We start from the raw sequence: 18,209 nt of genomic DNA, 5'->3' as shown, positions 1-18,209 counted from the left end.
TTATTAATTCTATTCAGTATTTATTGACTATAGGTGTTGTTTTCTGGAGTGGTTCTTTCACAAGAAATAATAGAGGGTTGCGTATGTTGTCCCCTTCCAAATGGGGATGTAAAGTGTTTATGGAATTGTATTTATGATAATAGAATTGTTTTTCTTCCTATTATAATTATTGAATGCTATTGTTTAGAGATTTTTTCAAAACAATGTTGCAGGTCATATATGATTATGAAGCGTTTATGACGACATTGAGTAATGTCATATATTTCAGAAAGGTCGGTGCATTGGATTGTTTACAGTTGGGGTAAATGCTTTGTTGGAAAGTAATTTATGTTCATCTGGCTATTAATTGATGTGTGATAATTAACATTGTGTTAATCTGTTAATACACCATATAGGACAAGAACCAGGAACATCAGCTCCAATTTATCAGTGCAGCTTTGCATTTGTATCCATTTTAGCTCAGCCCATATACGTTCTCCATTGTTTCAGTCTTCACAGGTTTAAATTCTTTATACAGGGTGATACATAAAAATATTACTGAATTTGTTTAAGCTTAATTTGTCCCCGTCACTTCACTGGCAACAGTATTTTTTCTTTATCATCATCCCTTCCAAACTTTTAAAGTGGTTGTAAATATGTTATCTGCCTTTAGTATCAAATGCTGGTTAATTTTGATTTTTTTTATATAAAAAATGGCAAGGCTTATTTCTTTTAGCTGATCATAAACTAAGTGCTACAAGTTGTACAATCTGAAAGTTTTTTTTATGTAACAGCTGTGAAAATGACTGGTCAAAATAAACAGATATACTATACAATTTTCATAACCACATGTTTTTTTTAAGAAACAATCAATTTTTTTTCCAGTTGGTTTAATACAAAGTCACATGATAAGAAAAAAAGAGGTCCTCCGTTTTAAATATCCATTAGGGTGGGCAGCCATCATGGGCACCAGTAGCCATATGTAACCAATAGTCCTGATTCTTGAAGCAAACCAAATTGTAGAAGTTTTCACCACCTTTGAGAAATCCATGTTCTGTGGCTCCCCATGACACAGGACTATCCATAAATCCATGTACAGTGAGTGAAAGCCATGGCGTTAACTTTGGTTCATCTAAATAATTCCTGAAGGAAGCAAATGAGGTACAGATAAAAAAACAGCTTGTGTCAAATGTAAAGTTTAATTGTTGTCAGAACGAACACGACTGCAATGTTTTAAGTCATACCGGAGTTCTCGCAGCAGCAAATACACATCCTCAGGTGAGATAAAACCTGTAATGGTGCACAGCAGGGCTTGGCTGACGGAGCTCTTTGGCTCCGGACAAATATACGTAGACAAGAAACTGTCAGCAGCATTTACACTAATAAAAAAGTAATGAGTTTGGAGAAATGTGTATTTGACAGACAACAATGTAAGTAAATTTCATGTAATAAACATTCCAGTTCCCTCACCAGCTTATGTCCAGGTTGACAGCTCCAAGCCACTCCAAGAATGAATGTGGATCACATGACAGTGTAGTTCCTTGTAGATCTGATGAGTCGAGTGTTGGGCACGGTAGATTTTTTAAGGTGTGATGGCTAAGAACCTCCTTGTGTTCTACAGGTTTGTACTGGGACAACAGCTTGTAAAGGGTCTTCTCTTCATCTCCACCTAATGAAATTATCAAAACAAGGCAGTCAAGAAATGTACTTTTTCTCTATATGAACAAAATCTAGTTGGCAGATTTTAAACAAACCTGTGTTGTGTTCAGTAAACAGAAAGTCATATCTGAGTGGCACCCTGTCCTTTAAACCTGACAGAACTCTTTGGTATCGTTTGGTGCCTTTGGCCAAAGTTTTGTCTCTTAGATTCAAAGTAACAACTGCAAAAAAAAACTGTTCTTATAATACTAACTTTCTGATTTGTATCAACCCATTTCATCAAAAAATATATTACTTTTGTTTAAAAACCAACAGAAAACACATTTACCATATCTCATAGCCTTTCTGTGATTGTACAGTGAAGGTTGTCCCTCCAGACCAAGTTGTTCATATGTGTCTTTATCAAGGGACAGAACAAGCTGACCTGGGGAGAACAAACACGCACACAAACAACATAGACAAATCAATGCAACACATTTATATTTGTGATACATAAGTTAAGAAATACACAAACATAGATCCGAACCATAAACACACAGGCTGTTTTGCTTACCACTAGGCAAAAGTGCGATGGAATTATCTTCATCGATCTTAGTGTTGTAAGAGAGAGCATAGACAGTTCCTATATACACAAAATTAAAATATTTAGTTTAATAGCAAGGAGCAGAGCTGTAGCTACAGAAGTGAAAGGTGGGGATGCTTCTGGGGACCTAAATGTGTGGGAGCACCCACAACAATTCCGGCAGTATTAAAGATAGTTCACACAAAAATGCTGTCACCATTTATTCCACCCCAAATTGTTTCAAAGCTGTATAAATGTCATTGTTCTGTTCAACACAGACAAATATATTAGGAAGAACCTTAGCAATTTTCAGTTCTGGGACGTTATTCACTACCATAGTAGAAAAAATATTGTTTGTATGTTTTGTTGCTCACAAAATGAGATATTTTGAAGAATTCAAGCATACAAATGTTCCTACTAGTGAATGAATGAAATTTGCTAACATTCTTCTTAATATCTTTATCGGTGTTCATGAGGGGAAAAAATTTATGTATTCAAGATACACAACTCGAGCGTGAGTAGATGACAGAATTTTCATGTTTTTGGGTGAACTGTTCCTTTAACGTCATGGGCTTCTAAATATGATAGAATTGTCATTTTTGGTTGAACTATCCCTTTAATGTCATGGGTTTCTAATTTTGCTACTCTGACAAAAAAAAATCAAGAACTTGCCTAAAGAAATAGAAACTTGCACAAGAAATCTATTGATTTTATGGGTCAAAATGGAAACTCTATTGGTTTTGAATGTTTAAATTACAATGGTCTCGTTGAGACTCTATTGGTAATTTGTTGGGTTATATTAGTGTCATTGATATCTGGCAGATGGGACCAGTAGGACACCAATATTCCTACTACAATCAAATCACACTACATAAATGCATTTTATTTTAATTGTTGATGGCTCCCAATGGTATTTGCAATAGAAACCATTATAACATCCATAGCAACAGGGGAGATTAACAATCGCTCATTTAACAACGCCTCCTACCTTTCTGTATAACGGTTTCATAAAAAATGTCTTGCAGCAATTCATAAACCGGCAGGTCCCGTACAACGTAATACGGGCTGAAATTGCTGATAACCCCGGCAATGTTAGCAGGGAGGACTGCACATTCAGGTATCAGTACTGAGATCTGTGGAGACAGAGAAGACATCAGGGGCCGGTGGTTCTAAGGTTTAATCTGGATCAGAATTATCTGGATTTGGAAATCCCATGTTTTGCAATCCAGGATCAGAAAATCCATCTCAATTTTGTGCCGCTTTTTTAAAGGCAGAACTGGATTGGATCACCCTGGCTTTAACGTGTAAAATCATCGCGATCCTGAAATTGAAAGATGTGCTCATCAAACTCACCTTGCAATTAAAGCTATGCTTAGACACGTGGATGTCATGCCGAGACTTTTCATTCGTGAAGTTTGATTTCTCACACACCAGCAGGCTTCTCGGACACTTTTCCAACTCTGGAGACATTCTGATATCAATGCTCAATATTTACATCTTATGACGACCAAACAGAACCCCAAACGTTCTCTTTCGCAATTTGCCGGTGTGATATTTTCTCCTTCGTTTAAAACGGCGGCTGGCAACCAACGTAATAGGGTGCATTACCGCCACCTCCTGCTCCGGAGTGTGGAACGGCGTTCGATATTATATTTATCACCCTGTGTCCCTAATAAAGTCAAATAAAGCTATTATATTATTCCTTTCTTGTTCATATACTGCAGTCAAGAATCGCATGTGTTATTGTTTCCTCAACGTAACATTGTTCACCTAATGCGTTTGGACGTGTCCCTATTATTTTAAGTGTACTATTTAAATTGGAATTCCCTAACACTATTCTATTATATATTACTTGCCGGTGTAAACAATACCAACATGCCTCGTGTCAAACTTCTGACGTCAGTTCCTGCAGCGCACACAAGAGCGTTTTGTGTATTACGTAACAATTTTACAATCATTACATTTTACCTATGTATGATGTAAACATATAAACATAAGGTAAAGATATAGAGAGTAAACCTATGTGTGTTTGTAAATATGTACAAGTAAAAAATAAGAATAGACTATTGTAGGTAAAGTATGTGCTAAATACAGCAGAATTCATTATAATTTACAGAAAAAGCTGTATAAGAATATATAGTGTATTATCTGGAGGATATAATTAATATTGCACTTAATAATTATTGCATATTATTAATTGCACTGTGAGGTATGACCTGCATATATATACCTGTATGTATATATATATATATATAGGCCTATATATTTATAGTCACTTAGCTATTTATAATTGGAATACCAATAATAAATATAACTTGTATTGTTGTTGTTATAACTAAAACAAACCACTAAAAAATATAATTGTAATAATACGTTTTATTATTATTTTAATTTTAAATATAATTATTATAACTTTGTGTAATGCACAATTTTATGTGCACGAAAGCATGGAAATGCAAATAAAGTAGAACCTTCCCCTGGGCATTTCGAGTGTTTTCTTGTAAAACATTCTGCATGTTATGTAGTAAACTGACTAGAGTGCGTCACAAATAAAAGTGTAAACAGTTCCATTTGTTGTTCAGTCACGTGCGCTCTTTCAGTTGACCTGCAGTTTGTGCACTAGATAATGATTGACAAAAGCTGCTTTGTATAACATAAAGACCACAGAGGAAACATAACTTAAATATTTAGTAAAACATCCATTATATCAAGAAATCTAACCATAGTTTTTAACGTTGTGTTTTATTGTAACCAGAGTCTACCAATTAATTAATTAAACAAATCGTAAAATAAGCGTATATTTAATCTCTTTCTAAAGGTTCCTCAAAGTTTCATATTAAACATAGACATAAACAAATGATTGTGTCCATTGAACTTGCCACTTCTCATGTCGTGGTTGTCAAAAAGCTGATTCGACGTCATCAGTTTGTTTACACAGTCATGCGATGTTGTTATGACGCAACTCAGAAGCACGTAACATGCACGCATTTTCCTGCATAAAAACAGCAGGTCTGTTCAAATATTTAAGACTTTCTGATTCTTGGTTAGTGCGAAGTGCTCAATATCATGAATGCTGATGGAGGAAAACCAGAGCCGTTCGGCGCAGCTTCGGATCGGGACGAGACTGCGTGCCCGTGTGAACCACAGCCATCAAAAGATGAAATTATCACCTTCCCCAAAGAGCTCTGAAACTGACAGACGAAGAGCCAAATCCCTACCTGTGAATCTGGGCAAGTCATCCACATTCAAAGAATGTCATGAACGTGTGAAGAGGGTCCAGTTTGCAGACACGGTGGGACTGAACTTGGCAAATGTGAGACACTTTGACACATCTGATGTTACGAATAAAACACGCAATGTATCTGGAGTCCAGAATCTCCTTTCTCAACATACAAGTGATTTCACGTCAGCCCTTAACTTCGCACGTTTAGTACCGGCTTTCAACGTGCCCATCTGTTCGGAGGAAGTGGATCTGAAGTCAAGGCGTCTGGGAGTTGCATTGGAGAGTGTCACAACTGGTTCCGAAGTTAAAGGTCTTATCAGAGTGATGCGCAGCAACGCAAGAAAAGTAGTTGGGGTCATGTACACTTTCAATAACTGGCTGACCTTTTCGGATTTGCCGGCTGCACCCATAATGGATAAAGAACGTTTGCTACAATGGGAAACATTCCTCTTTATTTTACACGCACCACCCTCCTTTGACAAAGATGATTCAGTGCATTTCGCCGTGTTTTGTAGAACTGATCATGGAGAATACTGGGACAACAACAATGGACAGAACTACACATTAAGAATTCAGATTACTTGACGTATTGTTATGGTGCAATGACCAATGAAGTTCAGTAAACTGAATATACATTGAATCTACAGGCTATTGTTGTGGAATTTTCTTATTCCTTAATCAAGGTGAGTCAATTTTGACAAACGCAACACACAGAGACATCAGGTACTTTGCAAAGTATTTTATTGTCGTTTAATCTGCATCATAAGCAATGAGCATGGTGCAGAGCAAAGGCGCTCTTTCCTTCTGCACCCAGAGTTTATATATTAAAACGTGAAAACCCCCTCCCTTTGCCCCCTAGCCAGAATCCCGAGCTGGTTTCCGAGAAGTGATGCCCGTTATTCCAAACAGAACATCTTGGCCTCTGCTCGAGGGCAAAGGCAGAGTGGTATGACGCGTATAGAGAAAAACATGATAACATAGAGAAGAAAACATAGATAAAAACTTCCTAAACATATAGATAGACACATCAAGAAGCTAGACTAGAAAATTTCCATTACAATCCCCCCTTTTATCATATATGATAACCAAAATCTTTATACTTTGACCATGTAAGATGAGCAACGCCCTTTCTCTTATAGGTTTCATTCTTCTATCTAAACAGTTCTTAAAATCCCACTAGAATTGGTAACACCACCTGCTTCAGCCTTCGTCACTTTCCATATTCTTACTCTCATTTGTGGAATTGCTCCCGTTACCTCATATTTAAAACACTTTCTTTTGCCTTTTTATTTGGCCGTCCCAGGGGACATAATGGCCCACAATTTTGTTGCCTTATCCACAACATCAACTGAGGTACACGTACCTCTACACAAATACATATTTGTTCCCCAGTACCTAGCAGAATTAGGGTAACACTGTCCCTCCCCATACCATTTTATTAAACTTGGAATATAGTGTTGCACAAAAACAAAATTCTATAATCTCTAATTTCTCGGGGTTCGATGCGTCCCCGACTGGAACAGTTGATTCCCTTTGTCAGCACGACCATTGCGAAGAGCCATTGTGGATGGAGTTGCCCCTCCTTGGACCTTTTTGCAGTGGGAGGTGTGTCTTTCCCACGACTTCCTGGAAGCTGTGTAATGATTTGTCAGCTCCATTTGCTACTGCTCTTTTGACCTGCACAAAAATTTTGAGAGCAAAAAACACAAAAACACATTGCTTGTAACATCCCCCCTTTTGACACGTGGTCTAGACCATGTGTCAAAATTGCAAAAGCAGGGAAAAAATGTTTTGGCAAACAGGTGAGGCCATTTGGGCCCCCCCAAACATTGTCTGTGTGTTTACATGAGCACTCCTTGCCGAATGCACGCTCAGCTGGTTCTGCAAAATGTTTGCATCTCTGCAAGAGAAAAAGTTTTGTTAGTGATTTCTGGAGACAATCTGTCTGTGGCTCCGATGTTGCTTGCTTTGCTGCAAGGTCAGCTCGTTGGCTTCCTGCAAAAATTGTTTCTGATAAAAAAGTGTGTGTGGCATAGTCACACACAACAATGGCTGATGGTAGAAGAATGGCAGATAGTATATCAGCAACCTGTGTGTGATTAAGAATGTTTTTACCATCAGCTTTTACAAAGTTTCTGTGTTTACACAGTGTGCCAAAATCATGAGTTACACCAAATGCATTTCTACTCTCTGTGTGAATGTCTACATTTTTATTCTTTGATAATTTGCATGCGTGTGTGAGTGCAATGAGCTCTGCTGTCTGAGCAGAGAAATGGTCCCTAAAAATGATATCAATTGCTTCTTTGCTTTTGGACTTGCGATGTCTGTAATTGCAGACACGCTTTGCGGACAGCTGTCTGCCGCGGTCAGTAATTTCGTGACCTAAAAAACGAACAAATTGTTTTGCCAGCTGGACTTGAGACATTTACTTTTTGTACTTTTCTCTTATCTTTTAAACTGGAAACAAAGGCCTGCGCACCGGTAAATTTGGACATGGCACAACTATGCCTTTTTTGAGAAACTCATTAAATATTGGCCTTATGCCATTGAGGTCTTCTGATTTGAGGCTTCTGTTTTGAGGGGGAATTGCTGTTTGCGTGGACGAAAATTACCCTTGGGTGTTATCACAGCAGGCTCACAGTTCCTAATCCCCAAACATAATATTTTCCTGTTACCCACATTTGTACGGGCACCTTTACCAAAATTTCTGGTATGTCAACATGCATCATTAAACTATTTGTGTGTGAAAACACTTCAAGTCCCCTTGTTGCTGACAGACAGGCATGATTTTCACGATGGGCATGCAACAAATTTGAATATTGCTCGTCGTCCCTTTTAACCCATTCTATGGCGTGCGCATATTTGTCAGCAAAACACCCACAGCTCCCCACACCATTGTAATCAACGTCATGAGGCTCTGTGAGGCAATACATTCTACATCGTACTTACGTAATTCAAAACTACATCGTACAGCTGTACGAGCGCTGCACACGGGTCGTGTTGGTATCATGCTCAATCTGTCATCATACACATTATGACTCTGCCCAGCAAATGAATCGGGCAGCAGTCAGACATGAGAAACCTGTGTTGAAATTTGTCACTCCCCAACTCGCATTGCACCCTTTTGACATAAATTATTTTACATTAGAGCCACTAGCATTTAGGGAAAACACAGCTAGTTTAGACTCTGGCAAATTAAAACACTTCTTGTGAATCACAGTAGGCTATTTGTTGCCCCTGAATCTATCAAAAATTCAAGCGGTTTGTTGCACACAAGCATTGTGCATTTTAGCAAAGTTCAGAAAGCGTTTTCATTCATCATGGAATGTGAGCTAAGCAGATCTTCATTGCATACAGTAGGAAAAAGCATTTCTTCATTGCATATGCTAAGGGAAATCATACTCACCACCCTCGGAATGATGCCTCACCTCCTCACTTCCATCTACCTTTTCTCTTGACCTCCGCGCTCCTCGAGGCTCAGGACAATCTTTCCGCCATTGCCCCAATCTTTTGCAGTTAAAACATTTTTCTGGATCATAATCAACAGAGGGTTTAAAACCTCCTCTCCCTCGCCATCTTCCTATTCTTCCGTGTTCTCCTCCGATATTCATTAGAGCCATGTGGAGTTCTTTATCTTGTGTGTTTTTCTTCTGAAGCTCTTTCTTGCCTGTTTGTCTTTCGGCGTGTACAGCATGACGGACAATCTCACTCATTCTCGCACGATCTGGCTCGATGCACGATTTTTCCACTTCTCGTCTCAGCTCTTCTCTGAGGTTCCGCAGAAAAGCGGACCTGAGATGTCCTTCGAACGGACAAATGTCCGGTCCGTCTGCATCAGGTTGAAGTCCAGAATGTTCTTTAAATACTTCCTCCACAGGCCATTTACCCTGTAACTTTCTCAGGTCAGATGGTTTCAGTTTGACTTTCAACAGTCTCTCTAATTCTTTCATTGAGGGTGAGAATTCTTTGCAAAATGTCAAAAGTTCTTTGTCTGTCGGTGCTGGTTGCGCTCTTTCTTGCTTTTGACACACCACGGGCTGTGGTGGAGACGGCACTTGTGCTGGTGGAGACACTGGTGGGGGCACTGGAGCTGCCTCGATCGGGTTCAGATGTCGGTGAGGAGGGACACAATCATCCTCCGGTTGGTGGTTGTAACAAGTCATAGATGGGGGTAAAGAAGACAGAGGGGTTAAATCATTATATTCAAGCAAAATAGGGTACAATGGAGTTTTCGGTGGTGGCAGTTCTTCCAATGCCATTTCTTTAAAAACATAGTCACGTCTATTTGCTTCCTTTTCCCATAATTCTAAACATTTACACGCTTCGTCATATTTTTCCCTTTCTTTTGTAGACATTTTAAATATGTCTTTTTTCCCCATGTGTTCTCTTATTTTCCCTAATTTTGTGGTACTAAATGTACCGTTTTCTGGAAAGTTAGCTTTTTCTATTAAATAGGGTACACCTTGTAAACTTCCCGTTCCCCACCTTTTCCTCATTTCTCTGTATGTTGGTTTATCCATATTCACGATTCTGAGTAGTCCCCCCTCTAATCAGGCTGTTTAGAATCTAACACGATTCAGAGTAGTCCCCCCTCTAATCAGGCTGTTTAGAATCTAACACGATTCAGAGTAGTCCCCCCTTCTTAAATCAGACTGTTTAGCGCTAAGTAGTCTCCCCTTAATCAGGCTGTTTAGAATCTTTTTGACTCACCGTTTTTCACTTTTGTGCCTTGCACTGAGTTCTTTTGGGATCACGTCAGCTTGGAGTCCGGAGTAGAGTTCTCTCATCCCTGTATGGGGTTAGAGCTGGATTTGCTATGTCCAGGATGATCAGTCAACTCTAGTCCGTTCTCCGTCAGCCTTGTGATCCCATACCTCGTCGCCAAATTGTTGTGGAATTTTCTTATTCCTTAATCAAGGTGAGTCAATTTTGACAAACGCAACACACAGAGACATCAGGTACTTTGCAAAGTATTTTATTGTCGTTTAATCTGCATCATAAGCAATGAGCATGGTGCAGAGCAAAGGCGCTCTTTCCTTCTGCACCCAGAGTTTATATATTAAAACGTGAAAACCCCCTCCCTTTGCCCCCTAGCCAGAATCCCGAGCTGGTTTCCGAGAAGTGATGCCCGTTATTCCAAACAGAACATCTTGGCCTCTGCTCGAGGGCAAAGGCAGAGTGGTATGACGCGTATAGAGAAAAACATGATAACATAGAGAAGAAAACATAGATAAAAACTTCCTAAACATATAGATAGACACATCAAGAAGCTAGACTAGAAAATTTCCATTACACTATACTAGTACTTGATCGATATATTTAGTTTATTTGATAAAAATGTTACATCAGCATACATTTACATCATACAATAAATTAAAGACCAGTATACGTAACATACAGGTAAGCCTAGTACAGTTCATAATGTAGACTACAAAATTCAAAGAACACAGTACACAAACAGTATAATATTTTTCTGATGCTTAAGACAATTAATAGTGAGGCTCTCTCTCAATAACAGTCTTCTGAGCTGAATACAGCCGACCAAGTAACACCTGTGAGACAAACGAGTCCATGAAGCTGATCAACATACTGTATATACATCTCCCTTTTACATTCAATTTCAATTATTATATTTTAGTTAATAATATTTGCATAGCTTGCCTGTCTCTTGATGACTGCCAGATTCTCTCTAGCCTGATTTATTAGCATATCAAATGTTTTGGGGTTGGCAACATGAAGGTTCTCTCTGAAGCCGTCCTTCACTCTGCGAAGTGCGTATGTCCTGAATGTACAGCAAATAGCGCGGTGCATTACAGCAAACCATAATTAAACGATATTTTCGTTATTAAAATATAAAGCCGCACAATTACATCCAAGTGAATATGATCTTTCATAACAAATACCTGGTACTGAAAACACTTTTAAAAAGAAATTGTAAACAGTTAATCCATTAAATGAAAGAAACGTCTAAACCAATAAAATAAAGTAAAACAGACACAGATTGGGTACAGACTGAACCTGTAAGACGTACCTGTAATTATATGAAGGGAATTTTGTACTCTCTTTCATAAGCATCCTGTAGAGCGAGATCACTTGTGCCCTGCTGCATGACGCCATGTTGAAATCATGTGTTTTTCTTCTCGTTTGGCAATGCGCCAGTTTGGAGACGGTTTATCGCCATCTAGCGTTACCTTCGGTCTGTCACATTCCTCGCAATAATTAAAGGGACAGTTCACCCAAAAATTAAAATTATATCATAATTTACTCACCCTCAGATTGTTCCAAACCTTCATGAATTTCTTTGTTCTGCTTAACACAAAATAAGATATTTGGAAGAATGTCGTAACTAAATAGATCTCATCCCCCATTTGCTGCCATAGTATTTATTTTCCAAAATAACAGAAAAGATGCTCTGTATTTTCAAACCTCATGTGCTGCAAAGAAAACAAGATCATATTCGCTTTTTAAAAATACAACAGTCATATTTCTAAATGCATTTAGGAAAAGTATTTTTTACATGATGACCTTGATTTTTATCACAGCTTCCGTGTGTCTTGTCATCATGTCAGCGTTTCACATTGCTGTTGGATGACTTTATGGATACATTTTACATAAGTAAATGCTTGTTTTAATAGGTGTTGAAAGACATGCAGAGAAAACTGGGGGTGGGGCAGCAGTTCACATCACATTATGGAGAAAGCGGTATTTGTGCCTGGGGGGACAACAGAAGATCCCCTGGGCCACATCATGGCTCAATTTGGCATATGGGGCCTCTTTTAATGTCTGTAAGCATCACACATTGTGATGTGGTTGGCATGAGAGTTAAAAAACAATGTGTGCACTCTCTGCTAACAAAACTATGAGGGGAGAAAGCAAACAAAAGGCACTGTTTACGGTTATAAAAAAAGCAACGATGTGTCCTTTTACTGAACAATGTATCACTTCTGATTAAATATTACCATGCAACCTAAAGCTAACATTATTTTGTTTTATTTTCAAATGTTTGTTTATATGCCATGATAAGAAATTGTAAAATTGTTTGTAATATATATGGATAAACAAACTAAGGATTCTCTCAAACTGGCTTAGACTGTATAACACCAAATGTATTTTTAATGTCACCTTTGTGTATTATTCATCTTCTGCTTTCATGTCCACAGGGTCCACATGGTATATCATGCCTGCCCTATTTGCTCACAGAACATACTGCATTATTAACAGCTAGAAAGAGCTCTTTCCTGCTATTTTCTCTTTCTATAACCCTCAAAACTGGATTGGATAGAGGCGTGATAGTACAAGGAACCTAAGCATTTCAAGGTTGTCAGGTTTGTCCATGTAAAATAATTAAGACTGAAGAATTGGCACGCTAATATACTTTAAATCTAGTTTTAAAACGTGTAAAAATGCTTTTCGTAGCAACCCCACCGCTGTCTGCCACGCTCCCCGCATCAGCTTTCTCTTGACTTTTGAACTCACGGACTTCACTCCCCATAAACCTTTGCACGCCCTCAGAGATGACGTGTCTTGTTTGCTTACCCGGAAGGAAGCGCCGCGCTGGCTCCCGGATGGGCGATACCAATTTTTTTTTCTTTCCGATCCGATACCAAGTACTTTCAAGACAAGTATCGTCGATATCGATACCGATACCGATACTAGAATGAAATGTTTTTATGTGAGGGATTTTATATAGTTTTTTGATAGCCATCATCATTCATATTAAATAAAACTGCAATGGACATTTTTTTTACATTTATTAAAAAATACTGAACATTATTAATTAAATAAACAAAGAGAACACTGTAGGCTATATAACAAATTCACGTCACACAGACTTTTTTCTACCCTTTATGTTTTTGAGATGAAACAAGTAAATGTTGACATTCTCCTCTTCATGGGTTAGATTATGATTATGATCTCCAGATTATGCTTCTTTTTCTTTCAGTCATGACCGCAGACACGCACTCTTTAACTTCGCGTCACACGTGCTTGCTTGCCTTAAACAGAGTGAGCGAACAGAACACTGTCTTGACAAGCGGAGATACAACGGAAGAAGTAGTTCCCATTGCAGTTCCTATTTAAGTAAATATTTCAAGAATATACGGCGTACTACTGTTATTAAAGTATCACAAAATCACAACAACAAAAAAAAACAGATAGGATCGATACTTCTAATTGAGAATCGATCTTTTTGATACAACGCTAGTATCGAAAGTATCGATAGTTTAGGATCGATCCGCCCATCCCTAAGCCAATGCATTTTTAGACTTTTGGTTACTGAAAGAGAGTTGGGAAACACTAGCTTTTTTACAATAAAAGAATAATGTTCAATGTTTTAACTCATAGATTCATGCAGTTACTTACCTAATATGTTCTTTAATAACATAATCTGGTTCTTAATTTGTCCATGTAAAATATAATCTTTATCTTTATTTATACAAAATATTTTAATCATATTAATACAGAATCTGTATTGCTTGACTGGCTATAGTATAATTCGTCAATATTGTTATTGTCTTATTTTCTTTTTATGTTGTTCAAATATTGTCATGTCATTTCATTATTTAAAGAATAACCTGTGGTAGAACATTCATCTTTCTCTGCTGTCTCTCCAGTCATTTATTAATGGAAAGATGTGGAATCACACTCTTTTTAAAGCCATAAAGTTTTGCCTGGCTGTTAGTGTAGCTAAGAAAAACTTTTGTAGTTTCTGAGTTTGTAAGGACATTTCAACAATCGTCCACGAAGCAAACAGTAGTGCAATAAAACACTTGTTTATAAACAATACATATATGCCATTGTTCAATTCTGCACTACAACTTCTGCCAGTTTCACCCATAATCTTCACAGCACTATCCCCAGGAAAAGTGTATACAACTCAGCATTAATGTAGTTGTTGATTGCAGCATGCATTTGTGGGAAAACCTTTTAGAAAATCGAGTAAACAGATTAGACATTTTGCATCTTTTTCATTTAAATGTATCTGGGTTGTATAACAAAATCTATGTGACGTTTAATCATGGTGACAGTGTAACATGCAGTGACAGTTTCCCCCTGTATCATAACGCTATCTATTATGATATAATCCCTAGGGTTATCATTCCTATAACCCTATTTATATATATATATATATATATGTGTGTGTGTGTGTGTGTGTGTACTGTATATACGATAAGGAATAACCCTTGTTATTGTTGCTGCTGCTGCTATTAATCTACTATTATTTTTGCAGTTGTTATCTAGGACCAAGTGTCAGTTTATCAGGAAATAAACAGATATTCAATTCAATTTTATTTATATAGCGCTTTTCACAATGTGCATTGTTCCAAAGCAGCTTTACAGGGGGAATTAAAAACACAAAAAAGGTAAAACACAGTACATGAATAGTTTAACTTGTTATATAAACACCTAGTAAAGAATATCTAATGTCAGCAGTCTCTCGGGGATATAAAAAAAGTGTTTCCCCAACTTCAGCATTCAAATGGACACACTCTTTGTCTCACATTGTCTTCCAGCAATTATGTGCTTGATGTCCTTTTATTCCCCCTGGGAGATCAGTGGGTGAAGGTTTTTTGTTGCTCACTCTTGCATAACTGTTAATTGTTGTTACATTTATATAAAAATGCAGATGTCTTTTCTGAGGAATACAGTAAGAGTATAACATAATGAGTGCATTATTTTCCCTGTATTGATTCCGCATAAGCTTATTATTTGCTCAATCATATCTCTTGTTCTATTTGTATGATTTATTCCCAATTTAATAAAATTGTAGTGTAATTGTAGTGGTCTGTAGTTTACTATTTGTTAAGGCTTGCCTGAAAGATGATAGGCCAGCAATGTCAATATAATGGTAAACCATAAAAGATATTTAAAAAATATCTACTGCCTATTTTTCCATTAAGCAGAGTACAGAAGTGTTTCCCTCTATGTTGTCACTAGTTTAGTCCCACTGTCTTTCAGAGACAGGGCAGTATTCTATACTTTATGTACTGTCTTAGAGTACATAAATGAGTTAGTAACTGAACTCATGTTACACTTATCAGATGGCAAAATCAATGATTCAACACTGTAAAACTGTCAATTTGTATCGATAAATACACATACACTGTGATTGCCCCACATGGGATTTATAAGTTTGTGGTATTGATAATGTGCTTGTAATTGCTCATTGAAAGTAAAAGTGTTTCCAGTTCAACTCATCAACCTGATTTGTAATTTGCTTCAAGACCTGAATGCAGACTTCGGAAATTGGTAAGAAACAGAAAAAAAGTTGTGGGCTTTCCCAATTGCCTGATAATGGTAATGTTTTTTCAGGCTTGTGTAAGGATCACAGTGTTGACAATTTATATTTAGATATTTAAAGAGTTAAATAGTTTTAAATACGTTTTCATCTGTGTTTGTATGGTGCTTATAAAAATGTAAAATGTTTAATGTCGGGTCACAGTAAGTCTATAAGCTAATAAGTAATAACGTAAAGGGAACCTGTAGGCCTACATAACATTCCCTGTGGGTTTTATTGGGACCCCAAGGAAAATAACATGAAGGGAATGTTCTGCGAACGGTAGCGGGTGGTTAGACAAAAACGAACTTGCAGGAAACGTTTCGGGAACATAAGCTGGTGGTTAGAAAAAACTTGCAGGGAGCGTTCTGGGAACGTTAGCTTTTGGTTAGGAAAAATATAACCTGCAGGGAACGTTTCCCTGGTTCCCAACTAAAAAAACATATGGAAACCATACGGGAACGTTCTGTGTTTGCTGGGTTGTTTGCAACCGGCGTTTTTAAGACGTGATGTTCCTATAGGCTTCGGAGCGTGTGTCGATAAATCCTGGAAGCTTCCTATGAAAATAAATCAGTAGCAAAACTTGAGAGCATGTATATTTTCATTTGCGAACTTGTAAAGTAAGTATTTGCACCTGTACACTAAAATCTTAACTCACAGCCCCAATGAAAAACTGAAGTTGAATGTTGAGATTTTCACTCGTGGACACAAACTCACAATAGTGCACTTGAAAATCTAACTTGTGCACTTGAAAGCTCAGAGGCGAGAGAGCAGCATTTGATGACGTCATGCGACTGAGCCACACGAAATATATATAAATAATTCTGTCAAACTGAGTTGTTTATTATGTTTGGGATGCCGTGTCTTAGGTCACTAAATTAATGAATATTTATCAGTATATTTTCTGCATTGACCTTGTACAGTATGAAAAACTTGATTTAGCCTACACTTTTTCATTTGTAATACATTTACATTTAATAATTTATAAGACGCTTTTATCCAAAGCGACTTACAAAGAGTTCGGGGAGCAATAAGCGATGTCATAAAAATATGTCATAAAAAGCGATATATAGGCCTAATATTTTTCTTAATAAAATAAGTATTTGATCATTTTTCAGCGCATCCAAGGATTATAACTATTTAAATTATATTTCCAGAGGAGCCGAGTTACATGTGCCTTTGTTTAGTATACGTCACAGGCTATGTAACAAAGACAGATGTGCTGGATGAGAGCACACTCTCTTCAGGGAATGCTTAGGATCCTCAACATCGTACGTGTTTATAACCAGGTCACGGTCTTAATTCAAGTGCTATGATCTACAGGAAAGAGTGCATCTCCATTTTCCATGCTATTAATATTCCAAGATTTTCCTCTGAATCATAGGAAAGGAATGTTAGTTTAACGTACAACGTTGTGTGTATCATGCTTTAGACATATGTTAAACAGGATTGATGTCGGGGTACTATATATGTAAATTAGTAAGTTCAAGAAACACAGAAAGTGGAGTTACTTGTTGTTAATTTTATCCAAAACAAGTCACATTCACAGAGACAGGTGAAAAAACAGAACTGAATGTCTTCAGTCACTTATTTACTCCATAAAATGAAATCAAACTTATAGGGTATTTTTATGAGCTTAAGCTTTACACAAGAAACAATCTTAGTATACTGCATGCAATCAGCAATACTAGTGTATTAAAAATAACTTTTCAATTGTGTGCACATATACATTAATTTATTTAGTTTTGCTGTTTTTTACTCAAAAGCCAGCCATGCTGCTAGTGTGGTGAAACACATCAGTATTATCTTCAGTTGCATTGAAAATAAAACTCTGGATGCTCCAGTATCCCCTGAGCATAATTCAAACAAACTTCCTTGGTAGTTTAAACTCCAAGCCTGCAGTTTAAGTTTTTCCCAATGGTCTGTTGCTCCATCTTGACAATCAGCAATTGCAGTGGAGGCACACGAGTGGAAAGCATCCCAATATCTGCATGTAAATAAACATGAGGTTCACATTCTGTTTCAAACTTTACAAATAAAAGCTTTATCATTTACATTTACATTTATTTAAAGTTTTGCCCTTGTCTTCTGTGCTGCCTTGCCTCTGACACCCAATTGTTTTAAAATTGAATGATTTTCTTTCAGTAATTGTAGCAGGCAATGTGAACTTACGAGCAGATGGTCTGTAGGTTTTCACTGCTGTTCAGCTCTTGGGGATAGTTCACCATGTTTTCTCCAAGGCTGAGCAGACAGTCAGAGAAACCCTTAAATACAGAATCACATGTTCCTGCAGCACACACTGCCTGTACCAAAGAAACTGAAAAGCAGCTGAATTTACACACATAATTTCCTACAATAAGCTGAATTTTGTCTAACATCTTAAAAATCCTAAATTTTAAATAATTCCTAAAATTAAAAATAAATATAATTAAGAAACTCATATTTTATCACATATCATAAACGTACAGATGGTTTATTTCAATAATTAAAAAAAGTCATATCAGCATATT

General features: G+C 37.3%; 2 protein-coding genes across 4 annotated transcripts; both read right to left on the bottom strand.

The window, feature by feature from the left end:
* Nucleotides 1-196: 196 nt before the first annotated feature.
* On the bottom strand, nucleotides 197-5,713 carry rpp40 (ribonuclease P/MRP 40 subunit). Of its 2 annotated transcripts, none has more exons than XM_079453764.1 (8): nucleotides 3,554-4,110; nucleotides 3,189-3,333; nucleotides 2,192-2,260; nucleotides 1,967-2,062; nucleotides 1,734-1,859; nucleotides 1,450-1,648; nucleotides 1,224-1,358; nucleotides 197-1,122 (listed from the first exon to the last, which is right to left on the bottom strand). In XM_079453764.1, exons 1-8 carry the CDS (start codon nucleotides 3,668-3,670, stop codon nucleotides 924-926), a joined length of 1,086 nt encoding a protein of 361 aa, XP_079309890.1. In that variant the 5' UTR covers nucleotides 3,671-4,110; the 3' UTR covers nucleotides 197-923. The 2 variants fall into 2 exon arrangements, with proteins under 2 accessions (XP_079309890.1, XP_079309891.1); XM_079453765.1 differs by lacking the exon at nucleotides 3,554-4,110 and adding an exon at nucleotides 5,419-5,713 and having other exon boundaries at nucleotides 375-1,122.
* Nucleotides 5,714-5,854: 141 nt separating this feature from the next.
* lyrm4a (LYR motif containing 4 a) lies at nucleotides 5,855-11,577 on the bottom strand. Of its 2 annotated transcripts, XR_013786483.1 has the most exons (4): nucleotides 11,455-11,577; nucleotides 11,085-11,205; nucleotides 10,717-10,975; nucleotides 5,855-6,071 (listed from the first exon to the last, which is right to left on the bottom strand). XR_013786483.1 is itself a non-coding variant. In XM_079453770.1 (3 exons), exons 1-3 carry the CDS (start codon nucleotides 11,538-11,540, stop codon nucleotides 10,913-10,915), a joined length of 270 nt encoding a protein of 89 aa, XP_079309896.1. In that variant the 5' UTR covers nucleotides 11,541-11,577; the 3' UTR covers nucleotides 6,150-10,912. The 2 variants fall into 2 exon arrangements, 1 of the variants encoding a protein (XP_079309896.1); XM_079453770.1 differs by lacking the exon at nucleotides 5,855-6,071 and having other exon boundaries at nucleotides 6,150-10,975.
* Between the last annotated feature and the right edge of the window lie 6,632 nt (nucleotides 11,578-18,209).

The sequence above is a fragment of the Barbatula barbatula genome (genome assembly GCF_947034865.1).
Source record: "Barbatula barbatula genome assembly, chromosome: 3".
NCBI classification, from domain to species: Eukaryota; Metazoa; Chordata; class Actinopteri; order Cypriniformes; family Nemacheilidae; genus Barbatula; species Barbatula barbatula.
Note: the sequence above shows the minus strand (reverse complement) of the source record. Positions and strands in the feature narration are given on the sequence as shown.